The sequence below is a fragment of the Hyperoodon ampullatus genome (genome assembly GCF_949752795.1).
Source record: "Hyperoodon ampullatus genome assembly, chromosome: 5".
NCBI classification, from domain to species: domain Eukaryota; kingdom Metazoa; phylum Chordata; class Mammalia; order Artiodactyla; family Ziphiidae; genus Hyperoodon; species Hyperoodon ampullatus.
In genome coordinates, this window is record NC_136918.1 from 132,091,584 (window position 1) to 132,114,881 (window position 23,298).

Below are 23,298 nucleotides of genomic sequence, written 5' to 3' on the forward strand. Positions count from 1 at the left end.
CAAAAGTCTTCTCCAGACCACAAAGTATTTTTTTAGAGCCTTAAACACAACAAAATTCTCACTGTGTTATCCATTCAATACAATATCTTTAAGGATAGGATGAATAAAACACCAATCTTATAGGTACAATTATAGTACAGTAACATTTTTACTTCATGAACAATTACTTTGAAAAACGAATGTAATTCTTTCATTTAAAAGTCCACATTCATAAAAAAAAAAGGTCTTTGAAGGTTAATGCATTTCATTTTGACTAGAACCTAATTAAGTGTTCTTATTAAAATGGGCACATGCTATTACACCCATTGCTAGAGTACAGTATATAACTGTCCAGTATAGAAGGTAACATTCACACTCACATACTTCCCTCTGCAACTCAGTTGAACTTAGAACTCCTGACAACATGTCTTTCAACTGCAGCTCTGGAAACTTCTCCTCCCTCTCCCTCGGAGGTTACTGGGGGTACCCAGTTTCCACCTATGATTCTTTCTACCCCAGCAATATAATCTACCCCCACCCCAGCACTTTCCATCTGGGCTCCTCTCTCCACGGTGGTTGTCATGAGACCTTTTTTAAGCCCGCCAGCTTCCAGACACCCTGGGCTGTGACCAGATCCTACCAGACATCCTACTTCCATCCAAAAAATATCATCTTCCACAGTCCCTGTCATACAAATTACACTGGATCTCTAGGTTTTGGAAATACTGGCCTTGGATCTTTTGGTTATGGAAATACTGGCTTCCAGTCTCTGGGGTGTGGATCCAGCTTCTGCTGCCCAACTTACTTTTCTTCCAGGAATTGCCAATCTTCTTGTTACCAACCAGCCTTTAGCTCTCCCTTTTTTGGAAAAATTTACTGAATGTCTCCCGTTACCTCATGGCTATATCTGCACTTTATGAAATTTTAATACTCCGCCTCTCCAACATCTTTGATTACTGACCATATTCAACACTAGGACTCGCTATCACAGTCCTCCCAGAAGTAAAAAAGTAACCTTGGCCTGTAACCTTTTCTAAATCAGACATATGAGATATATCTTGAAGTTTCATTCCTATGCCAATGCTCTGTATCATTTCTGTTACTATCTTAATAAGATTCTTATTTTCCTCCTAAGACTCTTTCACTTAAGTGTATTTAAAATAGATATGGCATTTAAAATAAACTTATTTCTCTAGCATGAATTATGACATTCCAGTTTTTTATCCATATGGTACATTTAATGAATGCATCCAGTAACTTCAACTGTCTTCATTAGCTAAACATCTTGTTGTTGTTGTTTTCTTTGTGTCATGTTTCATTAATATTTTGCTGGGTAGAAAAGAGGAAGTTTAGAGAATCTAAATATATGACATATCTTATGTCTTAACAGATTTATATCCCTCAATGGGTGCATTTGTTCATCTAATTGCTTTAGAAAATTTTGTTTTTAGGTAGGCATTCGTTGAAAAATATTTATTGTGTTCTGGTTCTAAACGAGGCATTTATGCTGAATGAAGACATAAATTCCCTGCCTTCATGGAATTCACACACACACTATTTTAACTCACTGCCATGTAGCAAGTGTAAAATGGTGATAAAAACATGTTTCAAAGGGAACACAAAGAACAGGAACTTCAAAGCAGGGTGAGGATATCACACGAAACTCATTATTGACAATAGTAAGTGTAAATTACCAGTTCATATAAAAATATAAATCTTGCTGTTCTAATGTGTTAGTTGTGGTCTTTGAGAAATAGCTTCTCTCTAGGATTTGACATGACAGATATTTATTGGGGAAAATACCTGTCAGTGAAAATGGGGAGGTAGCTGGAGAATTCTGGGAGATCCAGCAGATAACAATGCAGGTCTGACCTCAGTGAAAGAAACAGGGAAGGAAGGAAGGAAGTTTGCATTAGAATAATCTTCTTCAGGCAGTTCCAAGAAAGTTTTGATAAGTCACCCGCAAGTCACAGAGATGGGCCTGCCTGAGTATCCCTGCCAAGCTCAGTCACTGGCCAAGAACAGGGCACAGCACGACCTTGGCATAAATGTGGGGGTAGATTCAGAGACTGGCAGCTGGGACTGTAAGTCAGTTATGCTCCCTGAAGTGGGAGATGTGAGAGCTACATTTTTTTAAATTTATTTATTTTTGGCTGTGTTGGGTCTTTGCTGCTGCCCACAGGTTTTCTGTAGTTGCAGCGAGCAGGGACTGCTCTTCGTTGTGGTGTACAGGCTTCTCATTGCAGTGGCTTCTCTTACTGCAGAGCACAGGCTCTAGATGCACAGGCTTCAGTACTTTGGGCAGGCGGGCTTCAGTAGTTGTGGTACGTGGGCTCAGTAGTTGTGGTGCATGGGCTTAGTTGCTCCACAGCATGTGGGATCTTCCTGGACTAGGGCTCGAACCCGTGTCTCCTGCATTGGCAGGCGGATTCTTAACCACTGTGCCACCAGGGAAGTTCTGAGAGCTACATTTTCATAGCTTCCATGTTCATGAAATTTATTCTGATGTCAAATAAGCTGAAATAATGACAACAGTAAACTAATAACTGAAAAGACTTTTCCATGAATTAAGTTCAATATACTTTATTTTACTTTCATCAATCAAAAAAATTAATTACTATATTAGACCCTATATAGGACTCACTGAGTGAAAGTCAAACCTTACAATTGAATGTGAGAAACAATTGAGAATTATTGGATGGACATCTTTGATTTTAAATGCAAGTGATGTATTAAACAGATTGGACCCAGTAGGGCATAATTAAGAAAGTGCTTCATTTTTCTCCTGCTATGGAACTTCACTCTTGACCTGCAGACTCTAACTTCCCTGAATTTCTGAATAATACCTTGTGCAGACCTATGATCACATTAAGATGTTAAGAAACATTTTATTCCATATTAGTAGTTAAGTTTACTCCAGTATAAATTAAAAATCAGTCTTACAGCCATATTAAAGCTCCTCCCTTTATCCTGAGTTCAAGCCTGTCGTGATTACCTAGGCCGCCTGTGACTTGGAGGGGCCCAATCATTTTATTTACCCACTTTTCTCTCCCTTGTCTTATATTAATGTGCTCCTCCTGGCTTCTCCTCTTCAAGCCAAAGAGAAAGGATGGGAGGAAAGGAAATGACAGCTGAGGCCATCTGTCTCAATCTGCTTTAGACCACCTGTGTCAGCATGAGCTAGTTGATTCAGGAAACTTTTCCTGGGAAAAGATGAGACTAAACCAATAAATCATTTCACTGTATGCTTCAGGAAACTCCTGTAGTATTGAATACAACAGTCTGCAGACCTGAAAAACAGCTCTCTAATTAAGCAACAGTTAACCTATCAAGAGACTCGTGTTGGTACCCTCTCTTTGCCATGCCCATCAATTCTAAAGTATCAGCTAATACATTTGCCCAGTGCCAATCAATTCTGTGCCTTGAAACCATCTGAGCCCAAGATCTCACTTCTAATGTCTGTCTATAGAGACGCAGCTAAACGCCTCCATGCAATGATGTTCCCTTTTCTTTTTGTTTTTTTTTTGTTTTGTTTTGTTTTTTTGTTTTTTTGCGGTACGCGGGCCTCTCACCGCCGCGGCCTCTCCCGTCGTGGAGCACAGGCTCCGGACGCCCAGGCCCAGCGGCCATGGCTCACGGGCCCAGCCGCTCCGCGGCACGTGGGATCCTCCCCGACCGGGGCACGAACGCGTGTCCCCTGCATCAGCAGGCAGACTCTCAACCACTGCGCCACCAGGGAAGCCCTGGTGTTCCCTTTTCTGCAGGAAGTTTGAATACACTTCGTTTTGCTTAGTTAACAGATTTTCTGGTGATATTATGAGACGTTCAAAAGGGACATCAAAAGTCTTTCCACTTAGCCAGTGCTAAGTACCCCCTATGGCTCTGTCTTTGCTGTTGAATATCCTCACTTATCACTCATGTCTGAATACTAGCTCTTTTCTGGGAAACCACCGTCTTACCACCCACCCCACTCCCTGGGACCCTCTGCACTGAACCGTTACCCTGACAGCACACACTTCCATAACTTCTCCGTAGGTCCTCACCCTCAGTTCCTGCCCACCACCAGCGCTGCACACACCCAGCTTTCCTCTGCTAGGATCCACTTGCTGTGGAGCCAACCCTCTTAGCCTAAAGGAAACACACACACACTTGCTACACTACTCATGAAAGCGGAGTCTGACAGCATGCTTTCGATGGGCAAAATGTCTTCTTCTCTGCAGGTCTTAATTGGTTGAATGAGCCTGCCCACATTAGTGAGAACAATCTCCTTAAAGTTAACGGATTATAAATGACAAATTCATCTGCAAATTGCCTTTACAATGAGAGCAAGACTAGTATTTGACCAAACAACTGGGCACCATAGCCTAGCCAAACTGACACAAAATTAACCATCAAAGTCTCCATTTTCAAGAAAATCTGGGCTCACAGTTTCTGTTTCATAACAAAATATATGGTTTAAATTACTGTATAAGACTGAAAGCAAGAGTAAATTAAAATTTTACTTATAAGCAATCTTCCTCTCAGTTTATAAAATTATCTTCATACTTTTTAATAATCACTTTCTCAGATTCTTATGTCTAATTTGTAAGAGAGATTTCTAGCACAATTTCATGATCACTTACTAGAATAACTAAGTCTCAGTAAAATGTCTATATTTGTTCACAAAAATCATTTCTTTTCTGCTAATGAGCCCTCTGGACTCTTTACTGTGGTTCTGCAAGAACACAACTTTGACCCAGCTGTGCACAAGAGACTTATTAGGGCAGAGGGCAATATTCAGAGAATTGATTTCCAAGATCATTTTTAATCTATTTGCTCAATTTATGCTATTTCTGTCATCATATTTCTCATATTGCTTCATTCGCTTCTTTCATGCCCCCATTTTTTGTCATGCCCTTCTTTTATCATTTTCTACTTTCCTGCTTTGTTTCCTGCACTTTATACATGTATTCATTCTCTTCACAGTTTCCATAACTTTTGGCACTATCAACATTTAGGATGGATACTATTTTGTTAGGATAGGGCTGTTTTGTGCATTGTATGATGTTTAATAGCATCCCTGGTCTCTTCCCACTACCATCCCCTCTTCACCCCAGTTGTGACAAACAAGTATGTCTTCAGATATTACCAAATGCCCCCTGGAAGTGAAATTAGCCCTTGTTTAGAACTACTGATTTAGATGGGTATTCTGAGAATGAACTGTTCGGGATAGTTCTTAACTGTGAACACTGAACAAATCCCACATTTGGGATAGGTTTAGAACAGTAAAAATGCAATAGTACTTTATTCCATGGATTAATGAGGTGTTATGAATGATGACTACCCAAGTATATTTATACTTCATAAATCTAAAATAATGTTGAATATGTACTTGGCAAACATTATTCCACTATTGCACATAAATATAGTAGTTGTGATTATGTTTACAACTATCACAATTATAATGATCTGTTCAAATGAAATTAGGGAAAAGAAAATGGTATGTTTGTGACAAGCTTCTCAGCTCTAGAATGTCTAAGTTGTCTGTTGGGATCACACCTATTCTGATCATCCTACACCAAAAAGTAATAGTAAGACTTAGTTATCTTCTCACTCTGTTTCAAATAGTCAAGCCCAACTGAGGTCAATTGCTGGTTTATAGACTCTGCTGCAATATCTCTAGGACATTCTGAGAGCTTTCTTCAATTTGTCTGACTCATTCTGTGTACTCCACAAAAAAACTTCAACTTTTTCAGTATGTGCCAGCAGTGATGAAGTTGATTATAAACTACATTTCTTCAACTTGAGGCTTTGAAGCTGACATCACAGGTTTTACTCTCTAAGTATCTCAACATCTCAATTCAATTCATCATATGGGTACTTTACTATGAACTTCTTCAGTTGTATCTACCAAATATTTCATGCTAAATATTTCATCTACTCAAAGAGATTCATATTTCAAATACAAGAAACAAGTTTATTTAAACAAACATTTATTTATTCCTGCTGTATGCCAGGGTTTATGCTAGGCCCTGGAGAATACAAGTTTAAGTAATAATGTAATGAAACTGACACACAGCTATCAACAATACTGTAAACTAATTATAATTTTAGTTAGACTGATATAATCTCACAAGACAAGACATGAAGATTGGAAGACATTTCCCAGAAAAAGTAAAGCTCAAGGTAGGACTTAGAAGATAATACATTTGAACAGGCAGATTAAAGTCACAGGAAATAGGACAAGTGAAATAGGCAAAGAGTATATATGAGGATACTCCCTTGCCTTTGTGTGTGGAAAAGAAGCTTGAGCTTGAACTAGAAAGGTTATTTGGCCATGGGTATCATAGTTACAAATTTAGATTATATTATATAAGAAACTGGAGATCAATAGAAATTTCTGAGTAATAATTTTAGAATTTCATTCAGTCACCTCAATTTAATGTGCATTTTGGGGGGCAGATTTTTAAATGAGAACTTTCATTTGATTGTTTTAGTCAATACATTTTTTGCAATATATTTGCAATTCACTTTTTTTTTCATGTTTTATCATTTGGAATCATTCTGGCCAGAAAGGTATTAGAAATATTTTGTAGTTAGGGAGTTATATCCTTTTTTTCCAACTCTTGCCAACTTGCCTGAAAGGAAGCCCCAAGACAAGAACTGTATCTTCTTCATAATTTGTTACTTTCAGAGTATCATTTAATAAAATGCTAACAATTGAGTCACTCTTCTTTTAAGGGAGCACAGCACTTCAGTTATAAATTATTTATTGAATGTAGAAAACTACCTTGATATCTTCTATCCCTCAGAAGTTGTCTTGATCGACAAAAATCTCTGTTATTTCTTGGTGTTTCTGACATGTATCTTATTATGTTGCAGACAGGTCATGCTTCCTGATGAACAGGAGAAAATTTTGGAGACAGAACAATCCTCTCAAAGGAGCTGAATGTTCCATCTCAGAAGCAGCACATATTTCTTATTAATGACAATTTCAAGCATGCTTGTGTGTAAGGACATTTTGAAAAATGTCGCTCCATTAATACCAAATTATATTGTAAGGCTTTTATTGCTGGCTGAAAAAAAGATCATAACATTTAAAAAGTTTCATTGTAGACAAAAATAAAAATTAGTTATCACAATTACAATCATTAATTCATCCACTTTTATGTTACTTTTAAAAGCAGTAGTCTAAATTTTGAGGGCTTTCATTTTTAATAATACATGTTATAACAATATACTCTTATACTCCATAAAACAAGACAAATAATTGGGTTGGGTATTAGTTCAGGTTTTTGTTTGTCTGTTTGTTTTTGTTTTGTTTTTAAATAATGTACAGAGAAGTCAATTTGTCCAAGATCATACAGCTAGTTAGTGATGCATTATAAACTCAGTTTTACTTTTAAAACTTTATCTTTTTAACATATCACCCAATGCAAGGAGTAATAATTAATTAATTAATTTAGAAAGAACACATCCTGATGATGGTGAACCATCACAGTCTTCTAGGTAATAAAGTATCTATTTTCCTTATTAATATTTTCTAACTTTTGACATCAAGGAAATATTGAACATTACTTTTTCAAAGGCCTTAAAAAATGTAGCATTTTGTTATTAAGAATCTATGCCATTAACAAATTGCATTTCTTCAAATTTATTTTGTAAAGCCCAGTAAAATGTAAAATGAATGCTGAAAAACACTGAATAATTATAGCTGTATGCATGATGAGTATCTAAGAATATTTTTTGAGCAAGTGAAGTGCAAATTGAGAAATGATGACATGAAAGAAATAGTGTGAAGAATTGGACAAAATTGCCTGCAATTGAAGAGAGGCTCTATTTTACTTAAATTGTGACACCTCTATGCAAAGACAAGAGTGTTCATGCAGAAGACCCCAGCAAAGAGCAGGCTTTCTTACATATGACGCAATGCAGTCTCATTAAACCCATGTGGCTACCACGTTCTCATAACAACTAAATTAGAGATTTCCAACTATTATGAGATTGACTTAAGTAATCGGATTTCACATAATTATAGAAGGAACACAAAAAGTACCAACAAGAAATTTAAAATTATGAAACATTTTAATTTGCTCTTTTGTATGTCATGCACAGAATATTTTTTGCTGCCTTTTGAAACAGAGGGATGCAAGCCTGTAATGATAAATTCTAATTGCTTAAGTTCATAATACCAGGATCCTGTGAAGCAGTGGTCAAGTGAATGCAAATTCAGTCTAGCCCCTTAAAAATTATGAAATAGGCCAATTTTGTACAAATCCTATTATGAGGAATTAGGATTTATTTAGTTTGTTGATTCTTCACGTCAACCCCAAAAGATGCCTTATATTTCAATGAGTGCACATAACTATTCATTATTTGTCTATAGTTCTTATTCTGTTGCATATACAACCATTTAATATATACAACCATTTTATATTTATATATAAAATGAGCTCTATTAAGAATAAAAGTGTTTTCCTTTTTTTTAAAGTGTTTTCTGAATCTAATAACACTAAGTAATAGAGAGAGGCTGTTTTTATTGAGAAACTGAGATCCTGAATATCCTCTGAGCTCAGTTATGGTGGAAGTATGACCCATCTCTCAGTTTCCACATCTTCTTCTTGAGAAATCTACTTAACTTTTTTTTTTCCTTTTAAACTTAGTTATCAAGTGTGACTTTTTCCTGACATACAAACTGGTGACTCCTGGTGACTTACCTCCTAACCTCAATTCCTTCATTTTTATAATTGAATAAAATCTTGTATTTGGCAGGTTTAGACTAGGAATTAAAGGAGACATTATATTAAAAAAAACACTTGTTATCTAATGGAAGGTGGTCACAAATGTTAGGTCCTTCCCTGTATTATTTTTACTAGTTTTAATTTATAAGTCCTAAAGCATGGAGATTTCTTCAGTGGATACTTAACCCTGAATGTCAACAGTGTAGAAGTCACTGTTCTGGCCTTGGGTTTACAAAATGAAGAGACATGGTTCTTACCCTCAGACAACTTACATGGCAGTTAGAAAAACTGTAGCAGAAAGAAAGAAAATCCCCATGTGTATTTAAGTGCATTAGAAGCAATAGACTCCATCTAGCACAAGAAGAAAATTGTTTTCAAGTGCTGGAAGAGCAAAATGGACACTTTACATAGGAATTTTACTATTTCTCTTTCTATGTATGAGTCTTTAAAACTGTATCCAGAACAGTATCCCGAACTGTATCTGCTCTTCTACTAGCAGATTTTCCACACCATCCCTGACACATTGGCCTTCACTATGCAGGCAAGGCAATGGGAGACAGGGAAAGTTCTTATAATATCAGAGCCTTTCAAATATGTGTGACCCTGACCAATACTGAGAAACACATTTTACTTCAGAACCTATTTCTCCTACTTTCTTTTCTCTCTCTCTCTGTATGTGTCTCTGTGTATGTGTGTGTGTGTGTCTCTTACTTTCTCTTAAAAACCAAACTTTCAGAAAAAAATGTGTGAGATAACTCTGAAATTTTTTTCCCATCCCATTCCATCCCATCCTATCCTATTCTATAGAAGTACTGGTCACCAACAATAAATAGATTTTGTGACCCATTAATGATAAAAAACTCACATATAGAAAATTTTGCTAAGGATATTACCCACATGGGAGATACTGAAGCAGCTAATTCCATGTCCTTCTACTTAACCTTATCTCAAACATTTTCCATTATTTTATATAACATCCCACTATCTCTCTCCCAGTAAGTGGAACAAAATTCCTATTAAACAATGGTTCTACCACGGGTCACTAGATGGTCATAGAAGAAATCTTAGAATTCTGGACACGTTTTTTCAGATGAAATTACAAAACTTTAGATGGAAAGATAACTTGGGACAAAATCAGAGTTGCTATTCTAAAAGGAATAAATAACAATTAGGAAAGTATATTGATGCAAATTTAAATCAATTAAAAAATAACTCACATATATCTCTGCTTATATTTGTAATCAAAACATATTAATCAAGTACCTATTCAAGTTTGAATTATTTCAAGTAAAACTCTTAACAAAGTTTAATGTTCCTTAATTTTCATATAGTGGTTAACAGTTTATATGGTACTTTAATACACATACATTACATTGTGAACACCATCTATTGTACTATAGAAGATACAGGTATTTACTACTTTCTCAAAGACATTGCATTACAATGTCCTCATAATGGAGTATTTGCAGATTGCTAATATTCAAAACCAGAAGAATCCCAACAAAAGGGCCAGCACATTGATTGGTAAGTCCCACACATTCAGCCATAGGTCCTGGACGCTCATGTATCAGTTGCAAGGTGACCAGTTTCTCCACCTGGTGAGATATCACAAAGGATCATAACTTAAAGATGGAGGCCCCCTTAGGTGGATCGGGTCGGGTCCCAGGTGGCCTGGGTGATGCCGGGAAGAGATTGGGAAATTACCCATGATTAAAATCTGATGCGTTGGAGCCGGAGGAAGATGGCGGAAGAGTAAGACGCGGAGATCACCTTCCTCCCCACAGATACATCAGAAATTCATCTACACGTGGAACAACTCCAACAGAACACCTACTGAACGCTGACAGAAGACCTCAGACCCCCCAAAAGGCAAGAAACTCCCCACATACCTGGGTAGGGCAAAAGAAAAAAAGAATAAACAGAGACAATAGGATATGGACGGGACCTGCACCAGTGGGAGGGAGCCGTGAAGGAGGGAAGGTTTCTACACACTACAAGCCCCTTCGAGGGCGGAGACTGCAGGTGGCGGAGGGGGAAAGCTTCGGAGTAGCGGAGGAGAGCACAGCAACAGGGGTGTGGAGGGCAAAGCAGAGAGATTTTGGCACAGAGGATCGGTGCCCTCAGGCACACACCAGCCCGAGAGACTTGTCTGCTCGGCCGCCAGGGCGGGCGGGGCTGGGAGCTGAGGCTCGGGTATCGGCTTTCAGTCGGAGCGCAGGGAGAGGTCTGGGGCTGGCGGCAGGAAGAGACCCTGAAGGGGTTAGTGCTAGCCCGGAGGGAGTCCGGGGAAAGGGTCTGGAGCTACCGGAGAGGCAAGAGACTTTTTTCCCTTTTGTTGCCTGGTGCGCGAGGAGAGGGCATTCCCCTCCCTCCCCTCTGCCTGAGTGAGCCAGAGCCCCCGAATCAGCGGCTCCTTTAAACCCGTCATGTCTGAGCGAAGAACGGACGCCCTCCGGCGACCTACGCGCAGAGGCGGGGCCAGGTCCAAGGCTGAGACCCGGGAGCTGTGAGAGCAGAGAAGAGACAGGGAAATCTCTCTGTGCAGCCTCCGAGGCAGCGGATTAAAGCTCCACGGTCCATTTGATGTGCCCTGCGTCTGTGGAGTGCATGAATGGACAGCGAATCATCCCAAATTGAGGAAGTGGACCTTGAGGACAAGATTTAAGACTTTCCCCCCTTTTTTTTCCCTCTTTTTACAACGAATTATCTCAAATTAAGGAGGTGGATTTAGCAAGATTTCAGACTTTTCGCCCTTTTCCTCTTTTTACAACGAATTATCCCAAATCGAGGAGGTGGACTTGGAGAGCAAGATTTTTGATTTTTCCCCCTGCTCTCTTTTTGTGAATGTGTACGTGTAATCTTCTGTGTAAGATACTCTCTGTATAGCTTTGCTTCCACCATATGTCCCAGGGTTCTTTCGGTCCGTGATTTTTTTCAATAATTACATTTTAATTTTAATAACGCTACTATATTTCATACTTTATTCTATTTTACTTTACCTGCTCTTTCTTTTTTTCCTCCCTTCCCTTCCTCCCTCCCTCCCTCCACTCCTCCTTTCCTTCTTTCTTTTTCTTTCCTCCATCCCTCCCTCCCTCCCACCCTTCTTCTTTCCACTTTCTTTTTCTTTCCTTCCTCCCTCCCTCCCTTCTGTCTTTCTTTCTTTCTTTCCTTCCTCCCTCCCTCCCTCTCTTCTTCCATTCACTCTTCCTTTTGCTTTCATTCCTGCCTCCCTCCCTCCTTTCTTTCCTTTCTTTCCATCCTTCCTCCCTCCCTCCTTTCTTTCTTTCTTCCTTCCTTCCTTCCTTACTTCCCTTCTTCCTTTCTTTCAATCTCTCTTTCTTTCTTCTACTAATTATTTCTTTCTACTTTTTCTCACTGTTATTCTGAGCCGGGTGGATGAAAGGCTCTTGGTGCTGCAGCCAGGAGTTAGTGCTGTGCCTCTGAAGTGGGAGAGCCAACTTCAGGACACGGGTCCACAAGAGACCTCCCAGCTCCACATAATATCAAGCAGCAAAAATCTCCCAGGGATCTCGATCTCAACACCAGTGCCCAGCTTCAGTCAACGACCAGCAAGCTACAGTGCTGGTCACCCTATGCCAAGCAACTAGCAAGGCAGGAACACAACCCCACCCATTAGCAGAGAGGATACCTAAAAACATAATAAGGCCACAGGCACCCCAAAACACACCACCAGACGTGGACCTGTCCACCAGAAAGACAAGATCGAGCTTCAACCACCAGAACACAGGCATTAGTCCCCCCCACCAGGAAGCCTACACAACCTACTGAAACAACCTTAGCCACGGGGGACAGACACCAAAAACAACGGGAACTACGAATCTGCAGCCTGCAAAAAGGAGACCCCAAACACAGTAACATAAGCAAAATGAGAAAGCAGAAAAACACACAGCAGGTGAAGGAGCAAGATAAAAACCTACCAGACCTAACAAATGAAGAGGTAATAGGCAGTCTACCTGAAAAAGAATTCAGAATAATGATAGTAAAGCTGATCCAAGATTCTATATCCCAGATCCAAAATCTTGGAAATAGAATAGACAATATGAAAGAAACAGTTAACAAGGACCTAGAAGAACTAAAGATGAATCAAGCATTGATTAAAAACACAATAAATGAAATGAAAAATACTCTAGATGGGATCAATAGCAGAATAACTGAGGCAGAAGAGCGGATAAGTGAGGTGGAAGATAAAATAGTGGAAATAACTGATGCAGAGAAAAATAAAGAAAAAAGAATGAAAAGAACAGAGGACAGTCTCAGAGACCCCTGGGACAACATTAAACGCACCAACATTCGAATTATAGGGGTTCCAGAAGAAGAAGAGAAAAAGAAAGGGACTGAGAAAATATTTGAAGAGATTATAGTTGAAAACTTCCCTAATATGGGAAAGGAAATAGTTAATCAAGTCCAGGAGGCACAGAGAGTCCCATACAGAATAAATCCAAGAAGAAATACGCCAAGACACATATTAATCAAACTGTCAAAAATTAAACACAAAGAAATCATATTAAAAGCAGCAAGGGAAAAACAACAAATAACACACAAGGGAATCCCCATCAGGTTAACAGCTGATCTCTCAGCAGAAACTCTACAAGCCAGAAGGGAGTGGCAGGACATAATGAAAGTGATGAAGGAGAGAAACCTGCAACCAAGATTACTCTACCCAGCAAGGATCTCATTCAGATTTGATGGAGAAATTAAAACGTTTACAGACAAGCAAAAGCTGAGAGAGTTCAGCACCACCAAACCAGCTTTACAACAAATGTTAAAGGAACTTCTCTAGGCAAGAAACACAACAGAAGGACTATACCTACAATAACGAACCCAAAGCCATTAAGGAAATGGGAATAGGAACATACATATCAATAATTACCTTAAATGTAAATGGACTAAATGCTCCCACCAAAAGACACAGAGTGGCTGAATGGATACAAAAACAAGACCCATATATATGCTGTCTACAAGAGACCCACTTCAGACCTAGAGACACATACAGATTGAAAGTAAGGGGATGGAAAAAGATATTCGATGCAAATGGAAATCAAAAGAAAGCTGGAGTAGCAATTCTTATATCAGACAAAATAGACTTTAAAATAAAGACTATTAGAAGAGACAAAGAAGGACACTACATAACGATAAAGGGATCGATCCAAGAAGAAGATATAACAATTGTAAATATTTATGCACCCAACATAGGAGCACCTCAATACATAAGGCAAATACTAACAGCCATAAAAGGGGAAATCGACAGTAACACAATCATAGTAGGGGACTTTAACACCCCACTTTCACCAATGGACAGATCATCCAAAATGAAAATAAATAAGGAAACACAAGCTTTAAATGATACATTAAACAAGATGGACTTAATTGATATTTATAGGACATTCCACCCAAAAACAACAGAATACACATTTTTCTCAAGTGCTCATGGAACATTCTCCAGGATAGATCATATCTTGGGTCACAAATCAAGCCTTGGTAAATTTAAGAAAATTGAAATTGTATCAAGTATCTTTTCTGACCACAATGCTATGAGACTAGACATCAATTACAGGAAAAGATCTGTAAAAAATACAAACACATGGAGGCTAAACAATACACTACTCAATAATGAAGTGATCACTGAAGAAATCAAAGAGGAAATTAAGAAATACTTAGAAACAAATGACAATGGAGACACGACGACCCAAAACCTATGGGATGCAGCAAAAGCAGTTCTAAGGGGGAAGTTTATAGCAATACAATCCCACCTTAAGGAACAGGAAACATTTCGAGTAAACAACCTGACCCTGCACCTAAAGCAATTAGAGAAAGAAGAACAAAAAACCCCCAAAGTTAGCAGAAGGAAAGAAATCATAAAGATCAGATCAGAAATAAATGAAAAAGAAATGAAGGAAACGATAGCAAAGATCAACCAAACTAAAAGCTGGTTCTTTGAGAAGATAAACAAAATTGACAAACCATTAGCCAGACTCATCAAGAAAAGAAGGGAGAAGACTCAAATCAGTAGAATTAGAAATGAAAAAGGAGAAGTAACAACTGACACTGCAGAAATACAAAAGATCATGAGAGATTACTATAAGCAACTCTATGCCAATAAAATGGACAACCTGGAAGAAATGGACAAATTCTTAGAAATGCACAACCTACCAAGACTGACTCAGGAAGAAATAGAAAATATGAATAGACCAATCACAAGCACTGAAATTGAAACTGTGATTAAAAATCTTCCATCAAACAAAAGCCCAGGACCAGATGGCTTCACAGGCGAATTCTATCAAACATTTAGAGAAGAGCTAACACCCATCCTTCTCAAACTCTTCCAAACAATATCAGAGGAAGGATCACTCCCAAACTCATTCTACGAGGCCACCATCACCTTGATACCAAAACCAGGCAAGGATGTCACAAAGAAAGAAAACTACAGGCCAATATCACTGATGAACATAGATGCAAAAATCCTCAACAAAATACTAGCAAACAGAATCCAACAGCACATTAAAAGGATCATACACCACGATCAAGTGGGGTTTATTCCAGGAATGCAAGGATTCTTCAATATACGCAAATCAATCAATGTGATACACCATATTAACAAGTTGAAGGAGAAAAACCATATGATCATCTCAATAGATGCAGAGAAAGCTTTCGACAAAATTCAACACCCATTTATGATAAAAACCCTGCAGAAAGTAGGCATAGAAGGAACTTTCCTCAACATAATAAAGGCCATATATGACAAACCCACAGCCAACATTGTCCTCAACGGTGAAAAACTGAAACCATTTCCACTAAGATCAGGAACAAGAGAAGGCTGCCCACTCTCACCACTCTTATTCAACATAGTTTTGGAAGTTTTAGCCACAGCAATCAGAGAAGAAAAGGAAATAAAAGGAATCCAAATTGGAAAAGAAGAAGTAAAGCTGTCACTGTTTGCAGATGACATGATACTATACATAGAGAATCCTAAAGATGCTACCGAAAAACTACTAGAGCTAATCAATGAATTTGGTAAAGTAGCAGGATACAAAATTAATGCACAGAAATCTCTGGCATTCCTGTACACTAATGATGAAAAATCTGAAAATGACATCAAGAAAACACTCCCATTTACCATTGCAACAAAAAGAATAAAATATCTAGGAATAAACCTACCTAAGGAGACAAAAGACCTGTATGCAGAAAATTATAAGACACTGATGAAAGAAATTAAAGATGATATAAATAGATGGAGAGATATACCATGCTCCTGGATTGGAAGAATCAATATTGTGAAAATGACTCTACTACCCAAAGCAATCTACAGATTCAATGCAATCCCTATCAAACTACCACTGGCATTTTTCACAGAAGTAGAACAAAAAATTTCAAAATTTGTTTGGAAAAACAAAAGACCCCGAATAGCCAAAGCAATCTTGAGAACGAAAAACGGAGCTGGAGGAATCAGGCTGCCTGACTTCAGACTATACTACAAAGCTACAGTAATTAAGACAGTGTGGTACTGGCATAAAAACAGAAAGATAGATCAGTGGATCAGGATAGAAAGCCCAGAGATAAACCCACGCACATATGGCCAACTTATCTTTGATAAAGGAGGCAGGAATGTACAGTGGAGAAAGGACAGCCTCTTCAATAAGTGGTGCTGGGAAAACTAGACAGGGACATGTAAAAGTATGAGATTAGATCATTCCCTAACACCATACACAAAAATAAGCTCAAAATGGATTAAAGACCTAAATGTAAGGCCAGAAACTATCAAACTCTTAGAGGAAAACATAGGTAGAACACTCTATGACATAAATCACAGCAAGATCCGTTTGGACCCACCTCCTAGAGAAATGGAAATAAAAACAAAGATAAACAAATGGGACCTAATGAAACTTCAAAGCTTTTGCACAGCAAAGGAAACCATAAACAAGACCAAAAGACAACCCTCAGAATGGGAGAAAATATTTGCAAATGAAGCAACTGACAAAGGATTAATCTCCAAAATTTATAAACAGCTCATGCAGCTCAATAGCAAAAAAACAAACAACCCAATCCAAAAATGGGCAGAAGACTTAAATAGGCATTTCTCCAAAGAAGATATACAGACTGCCAACAAACACATGAAAGAATGCTCAATATCATTAATCATTAGAGAAATGCAAATCAAAACTACAATGAGATATCATCTCACACCAGTCAGAATGGCCATCATCAAGAAATCTAGAAACAATAAATGCTGGAGAGGGTGTGGAGAAAAGGGAACACTCTTGCACTGCTGGTGGGAATGTGAATTGGTACAGCCACTATGGAGAACAGTATGGAGGTTCCTTAAAAAACTAAAAATAGAACTACCATATGACCCAGCAATCCCACTTCTAGGCATATACCCTGAGAAAACCATAATTCAAAAAGAGACATGTACCAAAATGTTCATTGCAGCTCTATTCACAATAGCCCGGAGATGGAAACAACCTAAGTGTCCATCATCGGATGAATGGATAAAGAAGATGTGGCACATATATACAATGGAATATTACTCAGCCATAAAAAGAAACGAAACTGAGCTATTTGTAATGAGGTGGATAGACCTAGAGTCTGTCATACAGAGTGAAGTAAGTCAGAAAGAGAAAGACAAATACCATATGCTAACACATATATATGGAATTAAAAAAAAAAATGTCATGAAGAACCTAGGGGTAAAACGGGAATAAAGACACAGACCTACTTGAGAATGGACTTGAGGATATGGGGAAGGGGAAGGGTAAGCTGTGACAAAGGGAAAGAGAGGCATGGACATATATACACTACCAAACGTAAGGTAGATAGCTAGTGGGAAGCAGCCGCATAGCACAGGGAGATCAGCTCGGTGCTTTGTGACCGCCTGGAGGGGTGGGATGGGGAGGGTGGGAGGGAGGGAGATGCATGAGGGAGGGGATGTGGGAACAGATGTATATGTATGACTGATTCGCTTTGTTATAAAGCAGAAACTAATATAAAAAAAATAAAAATAAAAATAAAAATAAATAAAAATAAAAAAAAATAAAAAATAAAAAAAAGATGGAAACCCAGGGGATTCTCTGCTCAGATGGTAAAATCCATTTCTGTAATCCCACTATCTGGTATAAATTCTTTGTCAAGAATGAGACAGGGAGAAAGTTTTGGCTGGATACACAGGGGCTGAGCACTGATAGTGAACGGCATTGCAGAAAGGATCATGGCAGCCTTCGTGGATTTGGGAGCCATCTTGAAAAGCATGAAGAAGAGAATAAAGTAGCTTGGATAGGAAGAATGAAGGAGAGCAGCTAAAGGGAACCCTAAGGACCTGACTGAAGTTTCTAGAATGTCAGTTGATAATGGTTCTGATGCACTTGTTTTTAGGGAATGGTCTGAGAAAGTATTTCATCCAGTATTCTAACCCTTGTGCCTTACTAATGGATGTGATGTCCAACCATGATATTTGGATGAATCTATCACCTTAATGAAACTGCAGGCAGAAATGTCATGAGCATTAATATTTAGTTGAATTTCCTGGGAGTTAGTGGTGAGGGAGACTTACTTATAGGTTATAAATCTAATAAAATACTTCATTTTCAGAAATCTTTTATCTTTTTAAAGTAATTATTTCACATAATTTTAACCATTAATTCTCAAAACACTGAATTAGAGTATGTGCCATGACTAAGCATCTAGGACAACCTGAGCTAACTGGATGCCTAAAAAGTAGGCCTTTAACAATAGTCTGATAAGGTTTCCCTGGTGGTGCAGTGGTTGAGAGTCTGCCTGCCAATGCAGGGGATGCAGATTCGTGCCCCGGTCCGGGAAGATCCCACATGCCGCGGAGTAGCTGGTCCCGTGAGCCATGGCCGCTGAGCCTGCGCATCCGGAGCCTGTGCTCCGCAACGGGAGAGGCCACAACAGTGAGAGGCCTGTGAAAAAAGTCTGAAAATACAGTTTTATCAGATATTTTTCACCTTATAATTTAATCTAATTGCCACCCACCCTTCCGGAAACCTTTTAAGAATATCACCTATCTTCAAAGTAACTGTGGGAAAACAAAAGAATTAAAAACTGACACCTCTCGCCATTAAGATACTTATATTCCAATTAAGGAAGTAGATATGCAAGTAAAACGTTAGAGCAAGTGAGTCAAAAGGGGTTTCTACATCAGTCAATCAGTCAACATCCTTTGACCCATTATGTGTCAGACATGCTGGGTATAGAATGTTGAACAAAATAGAGAAGATTCCTGACTTCAGAGAGCTTACATTCCACTTACATTACCAGGTCTAGTCACTAGAACAATAATAATTCAAGGCACTCATGAAAATGCTGAGTTTACAATCTAAACTGACTCAAAACAATCACAATACAACTCATCAACTTGTAACAAATAAAAAGTGTAACGTTAAACACACATATCATGAGAACAGAGAAAAAATGAACAATTTGGTGAAATCTGATTGCCTGACGCAACCCCTTCCCCTGCCTCCATACTAGTTACATGTCCCATCCCCATTTTTCACCTCCATGACTCTTACCAACATCTACAAACTTTATTTTTATTTTACTTTTTAATATTTGCTTATTTATTTGGCTGTGCCAAGTCTTAGTTGCGGCACGCGGGATCTTTGTTGCCGCGTGAAGGAATCTTTAGTTGCAGCATGTGTGCTGTTAGTTGTGGCATGCACATGAGATCTAGTTCCCTGACCAGGGATCGAACCTGGGCCCCCTGCATTGGGAGCGCAGAGTCTTAACCACTGGACCACCAGGGAAGTCCCTACAAATAAACTTCATATTTGATGTCTCTTCTTTTTTTTTACCTGCTCACTATTTGTTGGCCACCACCACTTCCTCCTTGCTGAAATGCTGAGTTAGTGGTCACCAATGCCCTGCTAGTGATCAAACTCAATACTTTTCTTCTCATTCTTAAACTTACCTGACCTATCTAAACTGTGTCATAAGACCATTTTTCTACATTCTCTTGAAATTCTCTCTTCCTTTGAACTTCTCATGAAACTATTTATTTGATTCTGTGTCATTCAGATCTCTCACCATGCACCTCTCCATTCCCATGTCCTTCTATCCAGTTCTCAAATGTAGGCATCTTGCAAGATGGAGTACCATGCTCTCTCTTTTTCTTAAGCTCCATATTCCCTCCCAGGACAATTGCATCTTCTTTCATGTTTTCCACTATCAATGTTGCAGATAATTTTAAAATTTGCATTAAAAATCTTAACTACTTTCCTAAGAAAGTCTTGAATGTCAACTAATTCCTAGATATCTCTTATACCTCTTGCCATGTAGTTTTATTTTTTTAGATCTTTTGATGTGGACCATTTTTTTTAAAGTCTTTATTGAATTTGTTACAATATTGCTTCTGTTTTATGTTTTGGTTTTTACGGCCCCGAGACATGTGGGATCTTAGCTCCCTGACCAGTGATGGAACCCGCACCCCCTGCACTGGAAGGTGAAGTTTTAACCACTGGACCACCAGGGAAGTTCTGTCTTGCCATGTATGTTAACCATCAATATCTCAAATGCAGCTTGTTAAATTTGAACTCATTGTTATATCTTATTTTTATTAAGATAAACCACTACTTCTGTAACTGAGACTCAAAAATCTTGATATTGGTTTGATTTTTATCTTTCTCTTAACCTTCATTCACAACCAATCGGATTAGTCTGTACTTTAAAATGTTCTGAATAGCTACCATTTCTTCTTATTTCTGTCCTACTCGCTTATGTAGGCCTGTGAGACCTCTTGTCAGGCAATATTGCAAGAACTTCGCTGCATCTGGTTACTTTCCACATAAATCTAGTCTCTGCATTGAATAAAACAGAATTTAATTGATAAAACGGAGTTGAATAATAAGACAGAGTTGTCTTCTTAAATCAGTTCAGATAATATCAATCCTTCCCTTAAAGATGTTCAGTGGTTTGCCAACAATAATAACAAGAATAAAGATTTATTGAGAACTATCTGTTTGCATATATGATACATATTTTACCTCAGAATTCAAAAACTGTGGGCCACATTGGTCCTGCATTCATTTATTCAATCAATCATTCAGTCAGTCAGTCATCATTCATTCATTCAATAAGTAGTTATGGAGAATCTCTGTATGCCAATGATTCTTCCCAGTTTTGTTCAACAGACATATGTTGATTGCCCTGGTGTTTTTTGTTTTTGTTCTTTTAATTTGAATAGGTTTTCAAGGTTTTAACAGGGAGAAATTAAAAGATATCTTGCTACTTGGATTTTTTATTTATAATCTGGTAAGTCTCAGACTGACTCCTACAGGACAATCGATTAAAACCGTAGATATATTTCCTTTTATCCTGGGATATGATCCTCACTTTGCGGCAGTTCACCTCTTTTTTTTAAACTGAGAACTAATGTGATTAGAATTTTTTAAAGTACTTGCACTATTTTCTATCATAATGTAAAATTTAAAAAGCAGTGAAATATTTCTTGAACCCTAGTCTCTATCAAAATGAAAAAAATACTGAGAGGTCTCTATGTTTTTAAAAATATTAAAGCACATACTTCTTTGTGAAAGATTATTTCTACATACTGAGTACACTAACCACACTAACCAAGTGTGTTTGTGAGAAAAAAATAAATGGAATCTAAGACACCATTTGAAAAATGATATACTGAATCCTTGTGTGTGGCTCTCTTGTACTCATTTATATAAAGTGCCTGGCTCTCATTGCTGTTTAAATATGAGGTCTCGTCTTTGCATGAAGTACCTTAATTCTCACAACTGAGTGTGGTTGGGACTAGAAGTCAGGGAAAACAAATAATATGCCCAAGGACACACAGGGTTAATAATTTTTGGAGCCAGGATTCTTAGCTCAGTCTGAATCCAAACTCATCATTTCAGTACAGTTCTTTCACATAATAATCTATTATTTGGCTCCAACCTACTGTTTCCAGTTTATTTCTTGCCACACTCCAAATTATTCATCAGTTCCTCTTATACTATGCTTTTATATACATTTGCTTTTGTTTTTGACCTTGTTCTGTTTTTGATATATTGAAATGCTCGACTTTTTCTAAGCCTGTTCTTACTTTCACCCTCTCAGAAGTGTTCCTCTGTTCTATGATATTGCTACTTATATTATGACAATGATTTTTCTCTTTGTATTGGGACATTTATGTATGTTTGTTTCCTACCATTTGAATACATCATTAAAAATCTAATATAGCATCCAACCCAGGTTTCTTTTTTTTTATTGTTATATACTAGAAATTTCATTTTTATTTATTTCATTGGACTTAATGTAATTAGAGAAGGCTACCTAGACAAACAATGTTTTAAACAGTTTTAAACAATGACCCCTACAATATTGCTCTTCTTTCCAAGTTTATGGCCATTAAAAAAATATGGAAGTACTATGAAATGGTAATCATTTTATTTGTAATCTGCTACTTCTTTAAGAGATATTGGATATTGTTCTGATGAGGTGAGATATTGACATCACATATGGAGTGCACACTTAGCTTGTAGCAGATGTTGCCAAAAATGTGAATTCTTGCGTGAGTAAATAAATATTGGAAGTTACACATAAGCATCACTAGTTTAGCATCAACAGTGGGGTCAAAAGTGTTTGTGCCTTTTTCCAATTTTCTCACATTTTCACTAAAGGCACTGGAATATGGTATACTCACAGCGATGACTTTCTGAAAGGTTCAACAATTGGTTTTTCCTTATGAAAACCATGTTACTAAGCAACACTTGTGCGTTGGTATATTTCTCTACACAATCTTCTATCATGAGAACAGTCCAGGGTTTTTTCACTTGTAATTACCAGAGTCCCTTGAGAAATAAACCACAACACAGCCACTAAGCTTTGCTTCGCATTTTGCATTGATTTAATAGGAGATGAGTATTCCACTTGATCCCCGAATGCAAAGGTTGTTGCCAGCAGAGACATTTCCAAATTGAAATAGAATATGATTTATGGCATGCCTCAGAAACCACGTCAGATGCTGTTCTCCATTATGTTGCTTAACTCTCATCGGTATGAGGGATTCACCTTACAGAGACTGTGCCTTGCAAGGCAAATTGAACATCATGTTTTCTATTATTGATACACATCCTCTGTTTCCTTCAGGTTCAAGTGTTAAAAATCAATTGGCTGAGAATGCTCGGTTTTTATATTGTATTTTACATTTGCATTTCAATTTGTCCTGAAATTGTAATAAAGATGTGTGTGTGTGTGTGTGTGTGTGTACAGAGAAAGAGCAAGTGAGTGTGAGAGAGAGAGCGAGAGAGAAATCTCCTTTTCTTTTTGTTGACAAAGGCAAAAAGGCTGCAGTAATACCTTCTGTACACCAAGGATTATGGTTCAGTAGTTTCAAAGATCTATACTCTTTAATAACTAAAAATAAAGGATTTTTGCTAATGAATATTTTTTCTTTAAGAAGCATTAGACAGTATTCTAGGACTTTTTCTATGTGTCCTTAAGTATCACTGATTTGGCATTGATTTTCATTGGAATTGTTTTAAGTAAGGTCAGAAAGATCATCAGCAAACTAGCAATGGAGTACAGCCATCCAAAGCATATAAAACTAGGTCGTGCT

The 23,298-nt window shown here is 37.9% G+C and overlaps 1 protein-coding gene across 1 annotated transcript; it reads left to right on the forward strand.

Moving 5' to 3' along the window:
* Positions 1 to 403: 403 nt before the first annotated feature.
* On the forward strand, positions 404 to 859 carry KRTAP15-1 (keratin associated protein 15-1; the record flags this gene model as incomplete). Its single annotated transcript, XM_079705285.1, has 1 exon — positions 404 to 859. One exon carries the CDS (start codon positions 404 to 406, stop codon positions 857 to 859), a length of 456 nt encoding a protein of 151 aa, XP_079561411.1.
* Positions 860 to 23,298: the final 22,439 nt, after the last annotated feature.